Consider the following 23,629-nt stretch of genomic DNA (forward strand, 5'->3'; position numbering starts at 1 on the left):
AGGAACATTTTGTGATGGTCCTAAAGAAATATTTGCACAAAAGGGTTTTACTACTTTAACTGTTGGTACCTGAAGCAAGCACAGTCCTAACAAAGGCTCCTCCAAGCAGCAGCTATTGCAGAAACACTTGATAGACATGAAACTCATGGAGGCCACAGTGCCTTGGTCCCCTGAGCAGCCGGAACATCTCTAAGCCCCTGCATGGGTCATGCAGGGAGAGGGAGACTGCAGAAACAATTTTAAATAATCACTCACATGCTGAGCAAGGCAGTCCCAAGACCCCAGTGCTGGCCTATGTGTGCAAATCAGACCCTGAAAACTCCACAGCTTTGGATTTTACGTTCCTCTTGGCATCTTAAACCCAAAGTTTGTCTTCCAAGGGCAGAGCCAGGGCCTTGTTTCAGCTGGTGGTGTGCTGGTGGCCCAGCCAGAGGCAGGGGAGGCTTTCTTCTCGACAGCCCCTGTCTCTGCAAGGGTTTCAGCAGGAGCCTGGCCACAACCCACTGCCCACCCCGTCCACCTGCAGCCCTGAGGTGTGGGGGATGTGGCTCCCAACCCTGGCAGGATGGCGGGCCCGGGGCACACAGCCCCTCCTCCCTCAGCCAGGCTGGAGGGCTCTGCCAGAGGCACTGCCCACAGGAGGCACAGCAGCAGCTCCAAGGCAGGCCCCAGCTCCGTGGGATGCTTGCAGGGTCCCGGGGCAGCTTCCTCCTTGGGCAGTTATCATCCAATGATTTTGGGCACATGCCAGGGGCTTTGGCAGCTGCTGCTTCGGATCCAAGTTCTCTGAGGGATCTACTGGCACAGTTCCCAATACAGGAGGCCACTGTGCAAGAAGGCACTGCAAGGAACACAAAATTCTCACTGAGGAATATACCAAGGTTTGGTATATTCCCAGGGCTGCTAGCTGGATTTGAGAATAATGTGGGTGTCCATCTACTCATTTAACAGCTCCTTAATTACCAGCTGTCTTTTCCTTCAACAGTAATCCATTCTTTGTAATTAAAGCCTCTCATTGGCTTACCTGGTCATAGCACCAGATATTTACCTGGAAACTCCACTTTGGATTGGTGCTACAAAATCAATTAAACCTTCTCCGAGAAGTGAAAGAAAATCCATTAGCACCATTGATCATCAAATGAATAGTGATTCTCTGGATGAATGTTAAAACCCATTTATTCAGGCTTTTGTGCAGGGTGCACAGTCCAGCAATTACGTATACACAGTATGCACATCCTGACAGCATACAAAAAGGCAAGGAGCAACGGAGTGCTTACACTGGGAATGTATATACAGACATATTAAACTGGGATTTTTACATTAGAAAATTATCTGACACTGTTCAGGTATCATCAAGGCTATTAGAAATTGTGTAGAAAACCAATAAAACTTGGAAAGTATCTACTGTCATTTCACTTTACCGAGGTTGGATATAAGTCAGGCTTCCCACACTACATCACTTGTGGACAAAGCCTATAGGATGCCCCAAGCACTCTGGAGGGTCACATTACTCTAGCACATCCCATTACAAGTTAAAGATTAACACATTAGTCTTATTTCCTGTTTTCCTGGAAATAACAACAGCTTGAATATCTCAAATAGCTAATTTTCTCCTGGGAAAAGACAACAAAAGGAAAGATTTAGAGACCACAAGAGAATCAAACACTAATGAAATGTTGTAACAGCATTTCCTGGTCCTTCCAAAAACTCTTCACAGACCAGGCACCTAAGTTAAAGCACTGTACACTGTCCAGATTTACAGAAGTGCAATAGCAGGCCTCGGCAGACCCCAGGTCCTCTGCAGATCTTTACCTTGCTCCTATCCTAAGGGTTGCAAGAGATCGTACTTTTGTAACCTGCACAGAAAGACACAGAGAGATCAAATAGATTTAGCAAAAGGATACTAAACAATAGACAGAAATATGCAGCAACATCATATGAGCCATACTTCACTTCCTGCAGCTATTCCATCTATAACTTCTGACTGAAGCTTTTTCCTAAGGTGTCAGCAGAACAAGGGAGCATCAGAAACACAGTGATTTCAGAAACACACGATTCTTATGGCCAAGGCACCCAGGGACACCCAGAACCCAACTTCACATGCTTTCAGCTTGAAGAGCAGGTCCAACTCTCTATGTACTCTTTCTTCTATGCCAAATTTTTGCACATGGCAGTTCAGTTTTGCTATCAAATTTCAGCATTACAAAGAACCTAACTGAAAATCCACCCGGGGGTAGTTTTAAAGGACCAATCTGCTCTTGCAGGTAACACAAACCCCATGTGAGTGCAACACAGATTCTGTTAAAACTGCTCCCAAAGACGGCTGAAATAAAATGCCTTGTGCACAAATACACCAAATATAGGACATATTTGTAGAACATTCAATCACAGCCAGTATGATTTCAGACATATTTTTGTTTTAGCACAGCACACATGCTGTTTGCTGCGTAAGCTATGGCATTTACTTTACTCCATTTGCTCCTTTGCATGTGCCTTTTGGAAAAAAAGGTAAGGACAGCATAAAGAATCTCTTTCAAATTCATTTCTCTCCTAAAGTTTAAAGTTTTCTGCTGGAAATCCTCACAATGAGTCAAAACTTACTTGAGTGGAGACACATTTCAAAAATTTATATTTTCCATGTAGAGAAAAACATTGTTGAAGTGGCTTGAAAATTGTTTTCCTTTCAGAGAATGATTCCCTTAAATGTATTATGACTAGGCAAAGAATAACCAGTATTTTATATTCAACCTTCCTATGTGAACCTTCCTTTGTTGCAAACATCTCATTCTGGTTGTTTTAGAGCAAGAAACACTTCAGCTGTAAGTAGCAACATATCATAATACTCTTCAAAATCAATCAGTAAAACCAGTAAATAACAAAATTTTCTTTGATATTAGTAAGCATGGAGAATAAGCATCTATTCAAAACAAAGAAGCCTTAAATATGATTTTTTTTTTTTCATTTATGAGTGCAGGTACAGTATATAACCTGTAGGAACATCAAAATTCTATACCACAGACTGTTTCCCTCACAGATCATTTTCTGGCACAGAAAGTCAGCAAGAACTTCCAGGGCTTGACCATAAGCAAAAGAGGCATGTGGTTAAGACTGGTGCTTTAAAAGTCTGACAGCAATTCCTGGACATGGGTGGGGAGAGGAAACAGGTTTCTGTCAGTGAGTGAAACCATAGGCTGGGAAGGCACCACTGAAACCAGTGAAATGTTTCCTGGTACCAAGAGATCCCCAGGAACAGCTGGCCTTCACAGGTGGCTAAAATCAAGCATGCAGATAAGTAGATTGATTTGAGATCAAGAACAGAACTGAATCATATTAACTCTGTCTGATGTGATATTTTTTAAATTGTATTTTAAACACAGTTTTAAAAAGTCTAATTTTTAAAACTATTCAAGACTGAAGTTCCTAAAAGTAGCAACTTGTACACTTCACTTTAATACAACCATTCATTACAAGGCTTGATGCCACATGCTGTATTAGAAATCTCCAGTTTAACCATGCTATCTATATATTTTTAAATATATATATGTGCATGTACATATATAAATTATCAAGCTCAGTAAACACAAAACAAATCATGAGACCTCTCCCTCAGAAAATAGTTTCTTCCATTAAGCTCCAGATTGCAAAGATAATTTCAGTGTCATAGGCAAAAGATAATTTTACCAAATTGCTGGAGAGGAAAAAAAAGCATTTTTACTCTTAAATTGGTGGAATAAAACAAGACATAACAGCAGGAATTAAGTGAACTATGACTGAAGAAAGATTCAATATTTTCTTCTCCAGTGCTCTCAAAATAATCCAGCCAGTGCAAATAAATAAAAAACCATATGAGTTTTACCAAAGTAGTTTTCTATTCCTGAATTTAGTTTGTGAAGTCTACCTTGTCATACCTAGCTGTCTGCCTCTATTTTACACCTTAGGTCTAATTAGTTAGCTCAGTGCACCCTATTTTTTTGTTAGGACTGCAAGCTTAAACTTACCCTCACAATGTTTTTGAATTCATAATTATGCAACTTCTTCCATCCCTATCTTAATTTGCATTCTCATATTGAAACAAAGTTATTTAATTGCATTGAAACTGTCAGTGATGTAAACTGAAATCTGTTCTTCAGATGAAATAAAAGACATGACACGTTAGCAAGAAGAAAAAGAAAACAACATAACAAAGACAAGCCCAAACCAAAACCAAAGCCAAGCAGTAAAGCAGCAAAGAGAAGCAAGATGCAAGAACCAGTTCAAAGAAGACAGGGAGAAGCACATACGAAAGGATCATCCCAAAGCATACAGAAGCCACTGTTAGAAAGAAGTAGAATTCCAGAATTTCTTTTTTCATGGCCCTGTATTACAAGGAATAGAGACAGGTATTTTTCCCCCACACCTGCCACTGTTTTTTACAGAGAGGTGTCCTGGGGTGACTTTATGATGCTCGTATCCCCACTTGTCTGTTTGGCCCAGAAATAAGTTGTGCACCTTTAAGGCTGTTCTGAGAGCGAAGCGGGGGGAGAGAAGAAGTGTGCACTTTGTTTGCAGAAGCTGCACTCACTCCACATTCCTGATCCTGGACTGGGTTGTCTGCTGACAGATGGACAGACAGCAGGACAGAGCTCTCCTTTTGCTTTTTAGTTAGTTTTAGCTAGTGAGCTACAGCCCACAAAGGGGACTTTCTAAGTTTGTCAACTCTTTGGAGTGGCAAGAGGTTTTATTGTTTAATACTGTTCTTTTTTATTTTTGTGCTGGCGAGTGCTTTGCCTGTTAAATAAACAGTTTTTTCCACTTTTCTCCAAGGAAATATTTCCCCAAACCAGCTGGGGGAGGGGCCACTATTTGCTTTCTAGAGGAACCCCTTGGGAGGTTTTCTCCCAAATTTGCCCTAAATCAGGACAACAGGGCAGGCTGAAGAACCATGGGATCCCTGACTCCTGCTCTCAGGTACCTGTGCCTATGCTATAGAGGAGTTCAGCTTTTACAAGAGTGACCTGCAGAGAAGCAGAGAAGGTTCAAGCCAGACAGGAATATAACAATAAATAAGCCTTATTTAGGACTCCACAGGAAAAGCCATGGCTGCTTCTTTTTTCTTTTTTTTTATTTTTACATCCAGGACACCTGTTGTGCAGAGAAGCAAAGCTGCAGCACCAGGCAGCTGTGCCTGACAGCTCTGCTGTTTGAGCAGGAATAACCACCCTGCTCCAATGCTTTCTCCTGCCTAGTCCAGACAGCCAGATGAGGTACATAGTGAAAGCACAGAATTTCTCTCTCTCCTACATACTCCCCTCTGCATGTGAGCAGAGCTAGGCTCAAAGCTGAACCTCATGGGTATAAACACCATGATTCACATTCTACATTAACATATTTGTTTTCTGACATTTTCTCCAGAAAGCTACCAGCAATTATTAACTAGTCAATACAACTATTTATGCTATAAGGTGGCATATGCCATGCATGTCTGGTAAGCGAACATGCATGCAAAATTCATCCAAAGACTATTTTGAGAAGCAGCAGTAATAGTTCTAAATTTGAAGATGATGAGTTCACTGGCTTTGCTGAAAACAACGCTAAGATCCCAAATGCAAAAGGAGAAATAGCTGTGTTTCCAAATGGTATGGAAAAGTACAACTGGCACTGAGCAGTGAGACAGATGCCCAAAACACTGTTGACAAGAGAAGAGATCCAAGAATTCAAAAGGTGAATTAAACTAAAGAAACACTATCAAGGACATGAAACAAAACAGTGGAGTGCTGATTAATAGTGTGAAGATTTCTTAAATTTTTTAGATTTTTTTCTGATGTGTGAACAAGGTTACCTGAATCTCAAACTGAATCTGCTCACTTGGATGTAAATGAATTTGATCCCAGCAACAAAGGCAGTCGTGATCAGGATCCACTCATCTGTGTATTCTGGATATTATTTCTCAACTTCGCTGAAGACTGAAATGCACTTGGAAGAAAAGGTTTGCACCTCAGTCTCAATGCAAATGAATCTCTTTCTGGCAACACAACTGCAATTACCATATTCACAGAGATTATCAATTAATCAGAAGCGCTATTTGAATAAAAGTGTAGCTCATTGATATATTTTAAGAAAGCATTTGACACAGTAGTCAACCATTCACCATAAGCTTAGTTTAGCAGAACGTTACTGAAGCCACAGATGAAGAAGTTAAATACTGTATCAAGTTTAAAGAAGAAAAGGAGGGTGAATAAGAGGCGTGAAAGTTGAGGCTGTAGGGAGCTGTGGATACAAGATCCCACTGAGCTGAGTGCAGGCAGCCGCAGGGCTGTGGAGCGATTACTGTTTCACAGGGGCACACTTGGGTTTCGTGTTGCTGCACCAAGCTGTGGGGCAGCAGAATCCTGCATGTGCGCGGCTCCTGGCCCTGCAGAAACGTGCTGGGGCAAAATTACCACACTGCAGAGGAAGTTACAGCTGTAACACAGAGGCCAGGCTGGGAACATGTGGCCTTAAGAACTCCAAGACCTTTTAGTGCTGGGCAGGAGGCTTTCTGAAAGTCTTCAAATAATGGCAACTCCTCCTCTGTAAATAAGGTACCTTAAAAGCAAACCAAGAAACAAAACAAAAAAAAAAACCAACAAAAAAACACAAAAGAAAAACAAATAAGCACAAAAAGCAGTGCAATTGTCCTACCTCTGAGCTTGATCTCTTTTCACCTGATCCACTTATCCAGAGCACAGGAAACATTAACTCTTATGTACACGTGCATTAGGAACATTTGCACCAAGCAGGCCGCCTCCTTTGATGTGCACTTCCATCTCCCCTCGTTTCTTCTGCTGCCTAAAGCCTACTGCTGTGAACAGAAACACTCTTGACATATTATTTACAAAAGCCAATACAGACACCTCATGGAATACCAGCAATTCAAAATGCTCTGTTTCCTCCTGCTAACTTTGTCTTTCCCTAAACTGTGAGCTATGTGGGCATGATCTGTCCCTTCCTGAGGCACTGCTGCAAGTATTGTGAACCCTTTTGAAGAAATTCTGCTTGGTGAGAAAGTCTTTTGGGCTTGGTGAGTCCTTCATTCACATTGAACAAAACATACACATTTGATATGGCAGCAATCTCTCGGGTGGAAGGAAAATAAAAAAAAAAAAGCCAAGCAAAGCAAAGCTTCTTAATAGCACTCCAAAGTGGCAGTTCCTCAACTCAGACAGTAAAGCGAACACAAGTGACAAACTCCATGAATCAAAACAAGACCAGACAACTGGCCTATGCCTATGGATCAAGACTCAGCTCAGTGAAATGAAAAGTACAACTTACTCCAGAAATTGACTGCTAAATTTGCTAAGCAGATGATTGGTCACACACCTGCCATAGGACTATACTGAAAAGGAGTCCTCCACACAAGTAAATAAATGAGCCAGTAAGGGCATCTAGTGCACATTTGCATTGCGGGTTTTCTCCCCTCACTGAGCCCTCTACCATCACACCAGCCCTTCAGCTTTAAGTTGCCCCTTGCTGCTGACTGGGCCCCAAAGTGGGAGAAGGAGCAGCCAGGCAGAACTCCCCTGCCTGCAGACCAGCACTGGACTGTGCTGCTTGGGAACGGAGCAGTGGGACAGTGCTGGGCAGGTGCTCATGGCCACCAGGCAGAAGCATCTCCTCAGCCTGCCAGGCAGCAGAGCATTCCCACTGGGAAGCAGGTACCCTCCACCTACAAGCACAAAGAGCAGAACGTGCCCCAAGGGGGTTAAAGAAATAACCACAGTTTGTATGCTGATACATTGACACCTATTAAGATTTTCCTGGAAAATGTATCTCCCAGCCAAGAAAAACTGAATTATGTGTATGAGACAACTTCTATTAGTAAGTGAACTTTACTCTTTTATAAGGAAGCTTTCAATTTCATGTTGCCACTTTAAGTATATTTACAAACACCAGGATCAAATACCTCAGCCCACTTGGATACATCATCGTTGTTAAAAACCCTGACGTCTTGGGCAGAACAACTTTTTAGATTATCCATAAGTAAACAGACATGGAAAATGCTTGCATAAAAGTTCCTCTTCAAAAGCAAAATGTTTTAATTAATTATTTTAATCTCCAGATTTTCTTTAAAAATTTAGAGAAAGTATTTGTGGTACTTTTTATTCAGAAGTTTGAAATACCTCATTTAGAACAAACCCTTTTCCTCAGAGGTGCTCAAAGTAGGTAATTTGAAAAACTGTAAAGAACATGTTTTAAGAAAAATGCAAAAGCACTATAATGCTTTCCAAACTGGTACAAGTGACAGAAAATGTAGGTTTGGATTTGTAGAACAGACTACTTCAAGAAGACAGAACATCTTCTTGCACAATGAGGCATTCTGTTTGATTGTAATAGTCTGTAAATAGTGGCTCTATTTTGCATCTTTTTCTCTCCAACTCAAGAGCATATTTTTGAAAAAATAATCTTTCAAAACATTTGCCTCCCCTTTCAACCACACTGCTGGGAAGCCACATACCTATGCAGAAGCTCTCTAACCTCTCTACAAGTGAGAAACCTCAGAGCTAAGGCTTCAGCAGCAGGGGCTCCAACAAGAGGGAAGTATCAAACTAGAAATATGCATGTTTACAAGCATCAAGTTTTAATTCCTCATGGCAATTCTGTCCCATGGAGCAAGAGATAGGGTCATGTGCTTGTACTGAGTGCAAGGCCAAACAAATTCAAGAGAGAATGGAATGGCACCTGAGAGGAGATCTAGTTCATGCGAGAACATTTTAGCAGATTATTTGTACACCTATTTACATGGGACTGTTCCTGTCTTTATCAAGTGTATTAGAGAAATTAAAAAGCCCATTAACTTGCCATTGTTTAAAGCACATGGTCATGCATGTGTTTGACAGCACTGTATATTATAACGCACAGTATCAAAAAAAAAAAAAAAACCCAACAAAAAACAAAGAGACCAAGGTTTAACAATAATTAAGATATTGACCAATTAAACTAAACTTCACTTAACCTGGGGCTAAGCAATATGTAGGCAGTGATTGAAAGTTCTTACATTACCCACAGAGTTCTTCTATGGCCAAATTACCCTCTGTTCTCAAGAGAGCAAATTTGCTGTGATGATTCACATCCTGTTTTGAATCGACAAACACCAATGCTTCCTCCTAACTTATAACATACCATTCTCTAGGGGTACAATTTGATATTTTAAAATTTTATTCTGACCAGAGTGTGAAACAAAAAGATCAAAATTTCTACACTGCTCTGGAAAGAGAAGCTATTGGACTGTGCTCAGTAAAGTGGTCAGAAAAAAAAGGGCATTAAATAACAACAGTGGACCTCAGAGAAATTAACTGTATCTCTTTATTGTTAACCAATGAATGTTATCCAAAATAGTAGATGTAATTGTAGCTTAATTGTACAACACAAAACATGATGCTAAAGGAAAAAGCATGTGGTAAATTACTTCACTGAGTAATCATTAGATGTATTCTTAGTATTTCTGCACCAGTAAGTGTTCCCAACTGCTGGTGACAGCAGCTATTACCACTTTGTTCATTGTGAAAACCTGTATTACAAATGGTTGTTCCTGGTTGTTTGAATAAAAAAAAAAAATCACACAGCTTTATAAATGGATCGAATCCGTTCAGTCCTACTCTACATGTTGTAGATTTATGAACAACAATCTTTACCGGTGTTTTCTCCAAACACTGAAACTGATGGATCAGTGTTAGTGCACACTTTTTAGGGAAAAATGAAAACTCACTGGAAGCACAGTATTTCACCTGCCATGCCAAACTGTTCAAATACTTCAGAAATTTGCTTAAGCTTCAGTGTATGAAGCCTGTGAAACAAAAACTGTTCTTACATTGCACTGCAAGTTGAAACACCAACTTCCACCAAGCAGCATTTTAAAGCATGTGCACAGCATCTGCACATCAGTCTTCAAGGTCAAGCAGATATGTTTAGCCCCACAAACCAAAAATATATTAATGCATCTTTATTTAATTTTCATGATGTCACCCCACATAGCCAAACTTTTACTCCGCAAAATAAAAAAACAAACTTAGTCGGACTGTTCATGAGAAATTTAGACCTATTGTGCATGAAAAAAATGTTTAATAAAATGGCAAATTTTAATAGATGAGTGTAAATTTTTGAGTGCATAATATCAAACAGAAAAAAAGCTGAACCATCCTCAGAGAAACCTAGGTTCTTCCACTGTCAATATTTACTAGGGTATTCTAACATAGGGAATAACTGAAGTCCACATTAACTGTAAAGTTATTACTAAAGTTCAATTTCTAAGCAAATTTCTTAAAAGAGCAGGCTTCCTTTTCAAGAGGGAAAGGACTTAATAATCTGACATCAGATATGACAATTACAATACTAGCTTCACTGAAAACTGAAGCTACAAACACTTTTACTCCAATTCTGGGAAATTTCATTTTGTATTTGAAACCCAAACTGACTGACACACACATTCTACACCCCTCCCAGAATATAGTATACCAGTGACAGGTTACAGCTTTAAAATACACCAGATGCTTTTACAATTTAAACTCAACAGAAGGCAGTTAGACAGTACTTAACATTATAAATCCATAATAAAGTAAAATAAAATTATAGGAGTAAGGTCTCCTAGCAATCTTTGATGTTACTGTGTAGTGACAGTAAATTTAAACAGTTATTTTCATGGTGTTTGAAGGACCAGTCATCATGTACATAGTAGTGAGGTAGGATACTGTCCCCTCCCTGGGACTGATGTTTTCATATGCTCCCTTGCCAGAAAGGTCCAGGTCTCCCTACTGCAAATAAAATAATTACAAGCAAATAGCACATTAAGCTTTGTTTATTTTTTTTCCCTCTTTGATGTATTGGAACATTTTGCACACCTAAAAGAATCAGCTAGGAAAAGCAATACTTACTCAAGCCTATCAGCAGGCATGTGCTGCCCACAGGTAGTGTTCCATTTAAAAACATTTCCTGGAACTACCACCTGCCATCCAGACCTTTGTGAACAGGTAGGCAAAGAAAACCATCAATGATGACAGGACATGAAACACCAAAGAATTTCACTTGGGGAAAAAGAAAAAAAACCAAAAAAAAAAAAAAAAACCAAAAAAACAAAAACAAAAAAAAAAACCAAAAAAACACCCAAAAAAACCCCCCCAAAAAACCCAAAAAAAAAAAAAAAAAAAACAAAAAAACCAAAAAAAAAAAAACAAAAAAAAAAGAAAAAAACAACCAAAACTGAAAGTGAGCAGTGTTAAACTCTTAATGGAGTAGCTACATTAAAAACCAATTTCAAACTTCATGCTGAAATAGTACCTATCCAGTTTAGGTACATTTCCATTCTTCTTTCTATTTCTTAATGTTTAAGCAATATATACACTTGTCAATCATTAAATACTTCACATCTGTTTCCAAAGGTGGGGGGGAAACCCAAACAAACAAGGAAACTGAAAGCACAATGGGGAAAAAACCTGCTCTTAACCTCCACACCCTCCCCCCACCCAAAACCTAGGGTTAACAGACTGCCTTACTGTTGAATAGCTTCCCCTAAATTTGTCTTCTAGTCACTGTAGTCAACCTGGTATTAAGTGCTTTGGCAAAGTGGGGTGCAATCCATCAAATCTGCAAAGGCCTGCTTTTTTTTCTCTGTTGGTGGTTCAGCTTTACGAGGAACATATATGCAAAATACCAGCTCTCACATTGCTTCAAACTCATCAATACGCTGCTTTGTATTGCCTTGTCGGATTTGCCGGAGAGTCTTGTACTTATCGCGGCCTGCTTTTACATTCTCAGCATGAAGGACATCATTTTGTGTTTTCTTGGTTTCATCTCTGGCTTGAGCCAACTCTGAACTTAAAGCCTGTTGAATAAAATATTTGAATTTAAGTGCTTTGACTAATCCTTTAACAGTTCTGGAGTTTCTGATAATAACTATTCTGCAATCTGGATAAGAATTTCTTGAATGCCAACCTATGGAATGCTTGTTGTGCTCCTCAGTAACTCAAGTTGTGAGGTCTATCAGAAGGAATGTAGAAGGAAAGATAAGGAGAGCATAGGATTCTTTCCTTACATGAGTGTAAACATCAAACTATATTTTAAAAAAGTCTCATGCACCATAAAATCCAAGAAGAAAGGGACCAGCAGGATAAAGCAGGAAAAGCACCTCATTTTTCAATTTTTCTGTAACTAAAGACTTATCTCCCTCATCTGGTCAGTGACTGACCAAGCAAGAATACTACACATGCATGCTACTAAGATAATGCTGCCAGACAAAGTAGCAGCTTTCCTTTTCTTCTGTTTTCTTCTCAAATAAACATCTTGTAATCAGGAAAAGGGCTATCAGGACTATAGGTTATTATGCTTTGAGGGATAAGACTTAGCCTGGGAGGAATTGCTCAGTTTTAAGGAAATAAATAATCCAAAATGGGTGTAATTTGAGTTTTCACATTTACAACACCTATGAGTGACTACAAACAAACATAAATACTACCAAGCAAGCATCTGTTCATACCACTTAATTAGTTTTGGTATTGATAAAGGAAAGCATTATGTTTTAACATGCTGAGTTCTGGAAATTATATAATTATTAGAAACATTTACTGGCTACTGTAACAGCATAGTTACACTTTAAAGCTATAAAGCACAATCTTACATCCAGTCTTGCTATATACTCCATTTCTAGAACACTGTGAATGATATTGGTTGGTAAACTGGTAATAAACCTATTAAATGATAAAGAAGCTGTTTCCTTGGCAGACCATAACATCAGTGAAATTTCTCATAAAAGAAGGATGAAACCCCAAAGCCTGAATTGTGCTGATACAACTATGAATCTTCATTACCTGGAGCTGTTTCTTAACACGTTCATTTTTCTGTGTTTCTGTTACCCGTTCTTCCTCACTCCTGTGATTCATTACACCATCAGAAGACAGTTCTGCACTGGCTTCAGCATTGTTCTCATCATGTTCATCGTGCTCATTCTCTGTTGGAGGAATAACTGGTGGGGGGGGAGGTGGAGGAGGAGCAGACATCACAGATTTCAGTTCTTCTTTGGTCTTTTCCAAGTCCTCTTGGGCTGCAAAAGCCTAAATACAGTAAACAGTACTTAGCGTCTTTTTAAATGATTTATCAAGAGTCAGGAAAATAAAAATTTGAGATGTTCTCAGACACATGAAACTGTTCTTTATAACTGACCTGACAAGCTTACACACTGAAAACTGTCCAACAGAGACACAGTAAAAACCAGACATGGCTCAATATAAGCTGTACTAGGGGGTCCAGCTATTTCCAGCAGTAGACAAGAGAAGAGCAAAGGAATAGAGCAATCATACCAATTATTTTCCAACTTTCCTAGCCTCCTGAAATTTAAGACTCAGGAATTTCCTAGATCAAAGGCGATGACTTCAAATTTCATACTTAACCAAAACTTATGAAAATTTGTTCAAAGCCTCTTGGAACTCACGTACAGCAACTACTCACATTCCATAGCTGATTATAGATTTTATGAAGAGATAGTATTTTGCTTTAAATTTTTGCCCAGCTGCATTTCACATGCCTTTGCTAACTGTTTTGGTTCAGCTTTCCATCAAACCTCATGATTTTAGACATCTCCTGAGGTGTTTTCCTCTCTAACACAAAGCTCCAATCTATTTCACCATCACACAAAAGGAAGTAATTTCTAATCTTTGACCATACCTTTGTGATGAGTCTGCCCCCCCTTCTTGATTATGTAATATCAAGAAATGAGTTAAACAGAAGCATTGGCTGGCTTCAGTAGACTGGAGGACAAAAGCCTTTAAAGAAAGACTTTTCTGAAGCCTAACAGAAAGGGAGAGATTTGACCCCATGGACTTCTAGTGAGATTTCCGCACTCATTTCCCTTAGCCCTTTTGAAGTTCTGACTTCACACAGCATGGGCTCATTACTTTGTGCTGCCATTCTGAAGCTTCCTCTTCTTTCTTTTTCTTGGCCTCCTCTAGAAGTGCAATCTTGGCTGTGAATTCAGCAATTTCTGCGGCCTGAAACAAACAAAAGAACAAAGAAGAAGTTTTAATTTGGTATCACTCTGGCTTTGCAGTAGAAGAAAGCAGAGCCTTTGCTCTGATCCAGCTTGAAAAGTTAGTTATCATCCACCACTTCTCTGTGAAAAATAGAAATTTTAAGCGCACATGACAGAGGGAATGAATCAGAGTACTCTTGCCTAACGGAGATACGTCCAGGAAAAAAATATTTCTCTTCTGCACTTCCAAAGCTTGCTGGGAAAAGCAAGCTGTCATTACAAACCAGCATTTCAGGCTGTTTCAAGTCTAATACAACTTTAATGGTCCCACCATTAAGATTATGATTCTGGATCATAATCTCAGACTATTAAACTAAATCTTGCCATCAGAATTATGTGCCAAGTTTACAGAAGATCAAGAGCTCATTTATAGTTGAGAAATAATTTCTTCTATTTTCACGCCTTTCTTGATTATTATGCACAAATCTTGAATTAGAAGTAGTCTACCACAATGTGAGAAGACACTGCAAATACTGGCAACAGGAGAGGAAAAGCAACAAAAATAACCCAACAAATCCCAGTGTCACCAACTCTCCACCATCACCATCAAGCTTCAGAACAAACCTGCCTCAGAGAACAAGCTTCCCAAAGGGCTACAGAAGGAAGCTACTCTGGTTCTCAGCTGCATAAGCCTAAGACTATTAGAAAGAGAATGTAAGTGTTGTCACTCTGAAATGCCATGGTCATCTTTTCATCTCCTACAGATTCAGAGCTTTATTTTTGCCTTGCAACATAGTGGCAAGTCTACAGAAGTTTTCTAAAACAGTTCCCGCAACACTCTGTAACAGTATCCCAAGTGCTTTTGTGTTTCAATCTACTTCCTCATTTGACATAATCAAGGGTAAAGGCAAAATTTTCAACTGTCTTTTCCAATTTTAATCCTATTTTGAAGAAAAAAATAAAGTTTCTTACTAGCTGCTCCTGGTTCTTCATTTGATCAGCTGCCTGCTTGGCTAGAGCAGCTTTGGCTACTTCAGCTGCTCGACGCTCTTTTTCCAGGCGTTCTGCTTCCTCTTTTGCACGCTTCCGTTCTTGATCCAGTTCTAGAGCCTTTCGGGTCTGCTCCTCTAGCTCTGCCAAGAGGAAGGTTTGCAGACAAGGTATCACCACCTAGCTCTTCCTCCAATGTATCACAGATACCAGCTGTAATATGCCCAAAATAAAGCAACCTAGAACACTAACCAAGATTTACAAGACCATCTCAAGCTAAGAAAAGCTGCTGAGCACATTACCCAGAGCTCTGTTCCATGTCTGGTTTCTCTCCCACTTTAAGATATTCTTTGGATGTACTTCATCTCGCTTGACATTTCTGACAGCCTAGTGTTTCAGAAAAGTGTCACTCCACAGATAAAAGTAAAAACCCAAACACAGGTACATATACATGCACGTGCTCCTACCGTGAGGATACTTCATGTACATTTAATCACTCTCTTAAAGAAAGCAAAAAAACTCTTCATATTGAAATGCCTGACAGATTCCTTAATTGCAGGTGAAAATTTAAGCACATGCCTCCAGCAAAATGACTTAAGACCCACTGGAAGGGTCAGAAAAATTCTTTGTATACCAGAGGAGGAAAATTTTAAATCAAGGGAGAGATAATAGCTGTCCAGCTGCCTGCACAGCAAAATATTGAAATCTAAAGGACGGAACCCTTAAGTGAAATAGGAAGAAGTAATAATCTAGAAGTACTGCAAGGGTACATTTACACAGACAAAATTATACTCCTCCCCAATGAGAAAAACTAGGTGACTACAAAAAAAAGTTCTTTCTAAAGTTCTTTGCTGTTTCTAATGATAAGATTTCTGCTATGATCTTGGCTAGGCAGAGCTTTCATAGACTCCTCCAACAGAAAAGCTAAACAACTATTCTTTTTTTCCAACAATCCATTTGCCTTCACCATAAGATTTAATACTATAAAAGCACCTCCCCAGATATGCTGACACATGCTTCATCTTTGTACTTCTAGTGTTATGTAGTAATGTGACCATTATTCTTCAGTTGGTTTCCCAGGCCTACTACTACAGTTATAAAATTAAATTAACAGCATCACAAGTATGTGGGGTTCTACAAATCCAGTACCTAGAAATTAAATAAAACAAAACTATTTAAAAACACTACTCAAACAAATCTTCCTATGAAGATGGAGAACACAAAACTAACACAGACCATTTATATAAAGACTTTGCCATGTGTGCATAGAAGGCTAAAAAGACCAGCAACACATGAACATTTTGTATTGCATCAGAAATTAGGCTATATTGCTCACAAAGTTATGAGAAAATGCGTATTGTCAAACCTTCAGAATTACTCTGACACTGTCCTGTCCTGGGCAAAATAGCTCTCCCTAAACAATTCCACAGCACAATTAGAGTGTTACTTGTCTGGATGTGTCCAACCTGTTCTGCATTGAAAGACTGAAAAATGCAGGTGTAGAGCTGGAGAGCAGTGCCAGGCATATGCAATTTATTTGCATAGAGTTAATAAGAGATTCTCTCTATGATGCTTGAAACCAAGGGTTAGGAAAAGAAAGGAGCGACAAAACTTTTATGAACGTGAACCACACCTGAAGGAGGGGGAAAAAAAAAAGAGCACTGAGAAGAGAGACTGGAAATCATGGAGGAAGGGACTCTACAGGGTGAATAAACACAAAGAACTGTGATTGGTGAAACAACATGTTTTGTCACTCATGTCTGACAATTTCTCAAATCTTATAAGGGAATAGGAAAGGAGGAGGAACAAGGAATTTCCAAATGAAAAGCTAAATTCAACAAAATCCTAGAGAAAGTACTTTGAATCTTCCCCTCTAATTTCCCTGCTCCCTTCAACTCCAGGTGTTCAGCACTTTGAGCATTTCATAATTCTGAGTTGAAGTGTGTATGCATTAATTTTCTTTTTACTAAATCAAAACTTTTGCTACATTAGAAATTAGTTTTATATTAAAAAGATGCACACAAAAGGACTCACACAGTCATTTAAACACTGAAAAAGAATATCTCTCATATCAAATAGAACACCACTAAATTCTTGCCACTCTTATAAAATAAACTTAGCCTCCCCCCCCACCAAACTACCAAAACACACTTTTGACATAGAAAAAGAATTGTGGAATTGAAGGACCCAGCTAAACTAAACACTGTCACTAGATTTAAGAAATCTATGACCTCACCTTTCTGAGCTTTCATTGTTTGCTCCTCAATTTGTCTTAAGCGCTCCATTAATTCCTCCTTTTCACGCTCTATTCTTTCCTTTTCCTTTTCTGCTATCTCCCTTTTTTTCTTCTCATTTTCTAATTGTGCTCTGAAAAAAAATAGTGAAAAGGTTTTTTTTTTTACTCTCCAACATATTAAATGACACACTTTGGGTGCAGGTAGCCAATTTTTCAGTTTACTCAGCTAGCAGGAAGGACAATTTTAAATACTTCTAATCCTTTTTCTGCTTTAAAATACTGTAGAGAAGAACAATTTATGAAGAGGACTGATAATCAACCTTGGTTATGCTTCAGTCAGGTAAATCTAGAATTATATCTGCATTTTAGGCATTATGTTTCATCTGGGCTAGAAATAGCAACAGTATTTTTTAAATACATTAAAGGTAAGCCAGGACATTCTTCACTGAACTTGCTTAAAGGGTTCACTCAGAGTATAAAACTCCCTATGAATCAAGCAACAGAGAGGTAAGACTTGCACAAAATACATAACAGGAACAAAAGTACAACTACTATTACTGTGCTGGAAGCTTAAAAAAGATACGCTTTTATATTAAGACAGGGGACCGGTGCCACAAACCAGCTTACACAGTGCAGAAAGAAAAGCAGTTCTCTCTTTTCTACAATTCTAAGCTATACTATATTCTATGACTTCTTAAAAAGGCAGATTTTTTTTCTGTTTCATGGAAGTTTTTTAATTACCTTTCCAATTGTTTCTGATGTTTCTCTTCTCTAGCTTGGGCCTTCATCTGTTGCACTTCAATTGTATCAGGTTTCCTCCTTCTCATGTACAATTCATGATTTCCCATACACAGTGCCAAAATTCGCTTGTTAATTCTCAGACGGGGTGCATAAAAAACAAAATCCTAGGAAGAAAGTTATTCCAGTATATCCATTAACCTAAAAAACCACACTTAGACAGGATTCAAAGCATTACTGCATTCTTGCATTGGTTAAATGAAAACTTACATGTATTTTGATATTTTGAGCAAGTGAACACCATAATCTATAAACCTATAATCTATAAACCTAGTTACTGTCAGAGACTTAAATACAAAATTGCACCTTGAATACTCCAGGAATTAGCTGGTTTATATAAAATATTAATTTCTTTATTTAATGATACTATTCTCTATTCTGAAGTCATTTGACCTAGAAAGTCTCATGAAATTTGCTGTTGGAATAAAAAAAAAAGCAAAAAGAAAAGGTAGAGAATCTACCATCTTATGCTGTCTTTGCAATGCATCACAGAGTATTAATTGACATAAAACCTCGCAACAATTTAGGAGTATTAATGAGAAGGAAAAGAGAGAAAATAAACATACCATATTTGAAAATGAACATTTTCTTTTGATCACTGACTATTCTATCAGTAAAAGTAATAAATGTTACCAATATTTACTCATGCCTTAATGCCAGAGCAAGTCCCTGCAGACTTAAATCTCTTCATATATCAAGTGATGCTACTGTACACACTACTTACAGGGGCCTTTTTGTCAATTGGCTTTATGACAAATTTTTTGTCGTTAAAAGAGATGTTTCTTATTTCGCTCCAAGGAAAACCAATCTTGGGTGTCAGCCTTCAGAGAGAAGAAGTTCTCATTAGAAGCAGCAAGGATGTGCACTCTATATACACATGAATTCAATAAGGCTTCTGTCTGTACCATTCTCACTACTACACCTAGCTACATTTAGAATATTACATTTACAATATGATATTTTAATGTGAACACTAACAACAGTTCAAGCATTTTGGTAAGCTTTTCTTTTTACAAATATTCCATCAAATTAATTACATTTTTATAAATTACATGGCATTGTAACAATAGAAATTTTGATTTGTGACTTATTCTACTACTATTACCTAGATGCTAAACATCATGATCATGCACTCATTCCTTGTATGGCACTAGTAAGTGTATTTTCACTTGAAGGAGTAACTACTGAAATGTGAGAAATTGCCATTCCAAATACTGAAATTGAAGTAACTTTCAGCCATGCTGTACTTCCGTTTAGCTCAGATTTGTGATCTTACATTTTCAGAATTCAAGTTAAATTTATGTCCCTTGCATCTTAAGCAAAACACACTAAATTCAGAAATTGTTTCAATGTTATGCATCAACTGCAAAACAGTAAATATTTTTCTGTCAGCACAGACTTTTTTCAATTCATATTATCTTAATTATAAATATCAGAAAATATTTAAGTATTTGATTGCTAACATCAGGAGACAGGAAATACCAAAAAATTGCCTCATAGCTCAATCTCATCTGAACATTTTGAATATTTCCTGCTTTCAGGAGTTATATTGCCATCTAATGGCAATTAAGGCTTACAGAATTTTGTTACAGAGTATATACATCTAAAGTTGACTGCTCCCATCTGGAATTTGGCCTATCATGTGTAACTTCAAATCACTGTGAATGGTCTGTTGACATGAGATCCTACTAACAAGTGCTTGTAAAGAAAGAAAAGAGCAAGTCTGTTGTTCTATTTCCAAATTCTTCATATTTCCCACATTTCAGCTCTTCCCTCTTCAAGTAGAAGAGATGATTTGATCTCTTTATCAGGACACATGAATGACCTATTTTCTTTGGTGTCTAAAAGGTTTCACTTTTAAATATCTAAGTTTTTCATGCTCCAACATCTATACTCCTTGTTGGCTCTTACAAATGTTTCTCATTAAATACATTGCTTAGCTTTAAAATGTCCTTTTCATCCTGACCCAAGGGAATGTTCTGAGTGAAAAGTATAGGAAGAAATCATACAAAGATGGTCTAGCGCAGTAATCCATATAAAGCAATGTAAATTTAAACTTCCATAGAACTGCTCTTCCTTTCCCTCCTTTTGCTTCCCTAATCTTTAAAATTCAAACATTCTGGCAGTTAACTTCTCTCTCTCTTTTTCTATCTCTTACATAGATTAGAAGGAGAACCTGTTTTGCCAGATCTTACTGAACACACAGTAAGGTGGGGGTTGTACAATCTCAGATAGCAACTCCCAGCAGAGAAGGGCAAAATGAGTATTTCCCACTTACTTATCGTCGTGCTCATAAATATTCAGACCCAAAGCATCAACTCCTAGCCACAATTCAGTTCCTTTTTTATTCTTTATTTCAAAATAGTTGACTCCATACATTTCCAAGTCCTGTGCTATCTTAAGGTATTCCATCATAGAATCTTCCCTGATGAAGAAGAAAAATTGGTATAGTTTAGACAACAAATCATAAGTACAATGTAAGAATAAGGGAACTACAGAAAAAACAACTGGGGTAAGATTAGTTATGAATTAAATCTCTCTCTAAAATAGTTTGACTCAGATACCTTTAAGAGCTCTACACCCTAATATCCAAGTAGTGTCCAATCATTGCACTTTGTCTTTCTGCCCCATGAGTCAAGCAAATAATAAATGTATTTTAGAGGCAGGCAACTGTGGATGAAGGCAGTTGACAGCCTTACCAGAAATCATGTAGGTAAACCAACAACCTAGCTGGAAACTCAACTCTCATGGAAGTCCTTCATAACTACCTACCTTGGTCAGTATAAAAAAAACATTTCCCAAACAAATACCTCCCAAAATACACTCTAATAATAATGAAAGGTGTCGTGAACATTTTTTACATAATTACCTTAACATTCCCCTGTGCTCTTCATGCCAGTTCTGTATTCTTTCTTCCCACTGTTCTTTTGTCAGTTTGTGCTGTTCTAACACACTGTGAATAGAAATTGTTGCTCTTAAATGACACTGACAACAAACTTAACCTCTTTTGTTGCATAGCACAACATATGCTTTAACTGAATAAACTTAAAAGATGACTTCCTATATACTGCTCATATTTTCAGCACAGAAACAGAAACTTTGTATTTCAACAAATTCCCTTCCAAATTCTATTTCCAAATTAGAAGGGAATTTGTTGAATTTGTACTTCCAAATTCCCACACTAAAATAGTGTCAATAAAACTCACCTCTTTTTTCTTGGTATTCTATATTCTTTGTAATATAAAAGTCACACCATTGCTTACCTCAGCCAAGTCATAAAATGTAATGTTTACAACAGCTGAAAATGCACACCTATAGAATCTTCTGGCAACAATGCTGCAAATTAATCTCTAGTACACTCAAGCTTTCATTCTGCTGTCATTTGAAAGAAAAGGTAAGACATTACAACAAATTGGCAGACAACCTTGTTGAGGGTTTTTTTGTGGTTTTGGGTTCTTTTTATTTTTCCTTTATGAATAAAATCAATAGGGAAGCAGCTTCAGAAAGTTATTTAATGTTTAATCTACAAGAGGCTGCAATGATGGAATTATATTTTGGCCTACTGGAACTTTCAGCGTAGTACTGCAGTAATAAATCAAATGCATGTGATAACGTTATTATGCTTTCATTCCATGCACCCAGCATTTCAGGTGTTTGTGGAGAAGCTGTTTTAAAGGACAATTAAAAGATCATCTGAACATTTGTCTAGTGAAAAGGAACACCTTAAGTATACAAATTTGTGTTGTACTCAAGCACTGTAATATATTTTATTTGCAGTACACTTACTTTCAGGAAATTATTGTCATTTAAGTGTGTAAAAACAGGAAAACTGAAGAAAAGGAGAGAGTATCAAATTAATTTTAGTTACTTCTGAATTGGAGTATTTTGATTTTAATTTGGCAGAAGCAGGCCTACACTAACATTAAATTATTTTGGAATACTTTGGAAATGTGTAAAATTAATCTGCGCAAATGTTTGTGGACAGGACAGGAAATACATGTCAAGAAACATGTGGCTGTGATGCTTCTTCATTAAAGTCTAAATCAGGATCTCTAAATTTTACTAGCAAAAAGAGGAACTCTAAGAAAGCCACTCTTAAATGCATGTTATCACTTAATATTTTATTTATAAAAAATGTGCTTTAGTTAAGTTTATGTGCACCATTTGGTGCAAAACCCATCTCACTCACCGCTGGGGGAGAAGCCTGTCATTGGCTAGGTAGCCCAGCTTATGGATCTCCTTACTGTAATCTCCATACTTGGACTGGACAGCATAGGAAGCCAGAAGAACTGCAGTTTCTGGTGGGCAATATATTTCATCATTTAAGATTGACTCTTTGACTTGCAGGAAGAAAAGTCTCTGAGTTATTTCCTGAATTAATTCTTCAGATACATCCTCTGGAAAAAACTTGGCCCTGAACTTAAACTGCAAAGGATTTTCTTTCCGTACATCTTGCTGTGTTACCTGAGGGAGAGGAATAAAGAGAAGAATAAACAGAGCACTACATGGTAAATTAAATGTGATTTAATAGTACTTAAGTCTTATTTAATAGTACTTAATTCTTGAGCTTCTCTACACTGAAACCCACAGTTTCCACACAAGCGCACTGTGGAACCCACTGAAAGGCACAAACAAGTTTGTCAATTTGAATAAACCAGACAATTCTGAAATACTACTTAAAGGCTGATTAAGTTGGTTTTTGGGTGGTTTTTTTTTTGTAGGCTTGTGTGATTTTTTATTTATCACAATAAAGATCTGGAAACTAAGAAGCTGCAAGAAATTAAAAAGATCAAACTATATCCAAGGATGATTTGCAGGAAGTAATAAATTAGGGTCTAACAATGGTTCTTCAGCAAGAACTACAGCACATTACTTCAACGGGAGTATGGAGTTGGATTCTTTTAAAAGTGTTTCAACTACTGAAATAAATATATGCACTTTGTTCCTGCCTCTGTGTATCTGTAGCACTACAATGTTTATTGTGCATGAAACAAGACACATATGAAATTCTAGGAGAGAGATTTGGTGGTTGGCAGGCTTAACTGACTGGATTTTCCACAGAGGAGAAGCAAAGATTACATAAGTGCAGAGAGTAGGACTTGCTCCTAAACCCCATCCAATTTGCCTCTTAATATTGAAGATAAAAAAGGTATTCTTGATTAGTTTGAAAGGAAAAACAAGTATCTCCATTCTAATCAGTGGCATTAACAAATAATCTGACAGCCAATATTAAATAAGAAGGGACTATTCAAATTCACAAATACAATTTAAAGTAAAATGAACCAGCTCCCAGTAACTGGGAGATACAAGGCACTCAATGTCGTTTGGGAAAAAAAAATATTATCCTACAGTCTACCTATCAGATACTTAAATTTTAGAAACAGATTATTTTGCCTTATTTCATGATTCATAGCTGTATGCATACAAATTCCTGAAGCTCGAATACTTTCATAAACATGCCCAAACTGTAAAACAATCATTCTATTATGTTCTGCTACATGAAAATGAGACAATCATATGAATTCAACTTTTCTTAATGCATGCATGCATGCATTCCACAGTACTGGAAACTATCTGCTCAAATTAAATATTGATGCAGCTTTGCATATTCTTTATAACTAATCTAACTTAAC

At 37.8% G+C, this 23,629-nt stretch overlaps 1 protein-coding gene across 2 annotated transcripts in view; it reads right to left on the bottom strand.

The window, feature by feature from the left end:
- Positions 1-1,158: 1,158 nt before the first annotated feature.
- The window catches only part of RDX (radixin), a 44,733-nt gene continuing 22,262 nt past the window's right edge, over positions 1,159-23,629 (bottom strand). For both annotated transcript variants that reach the window (XM_005482545.4, XM_026790635.2), the window contains exons 5-15: positions 22,186-22,460; positions 20,866-20,949; positions 20,275-20,421; positions 18,721-18,817; positions 17,940-18,103; positions 17,199-17,329; positions 14,945-15,105; positions 13,899-13,991; positions 12,816-13,058; positions 11,673-11,833; positions 1,159-1,856 (exon numbers count right to left, since the gene is read on the bottom strand). In XM_005482545.4, the coding sequence (XP_005482602.1) occupies positions 1,820-1,856; positions 11,673-11,833; positions 12,816-13,058; positions 13,899-13,991; positions 14,945-15,105; positions 17,199-17,329; positions 17,940-18,103; positions 18,721-18,817; positions 20,275-20,421; positions 20,866-20,949; positions 22,186-22,460 (1,593 nt within the window). In that variant the 3' untranslated portion in view covers positions 1,159-1,819. The remainder of the gene's footprint in view (positions 1,857-11,672; positions 11,834-12,815; positions 13,059-13,898; positions 13,992-14,944; positions 15,106-17,198; positions 17,330-17,939; positions 18,104-18,720; positions 18,818-20,274; positions 20,422-20,865; positions 20,950-22,185; positions 22,461-23,629) is intronic.

The sequence above is a fragment of the Zonotrichia albicollis genome, chromosome 2, assembly GCF_047830755.1.
Source record: "Zonotrichia albicollis isolate bZonAlb1 chromosome 2, bZonAlb1.hap1, whole genome shotgun sequence".
In the NCBI taxonomy this organism is placed as follows: Eukaryota; Metazoa; Chordata; class Aves; order Passeriformes; family Passerellidae; genus Zonotrichia; species Zonotrichia albicollis.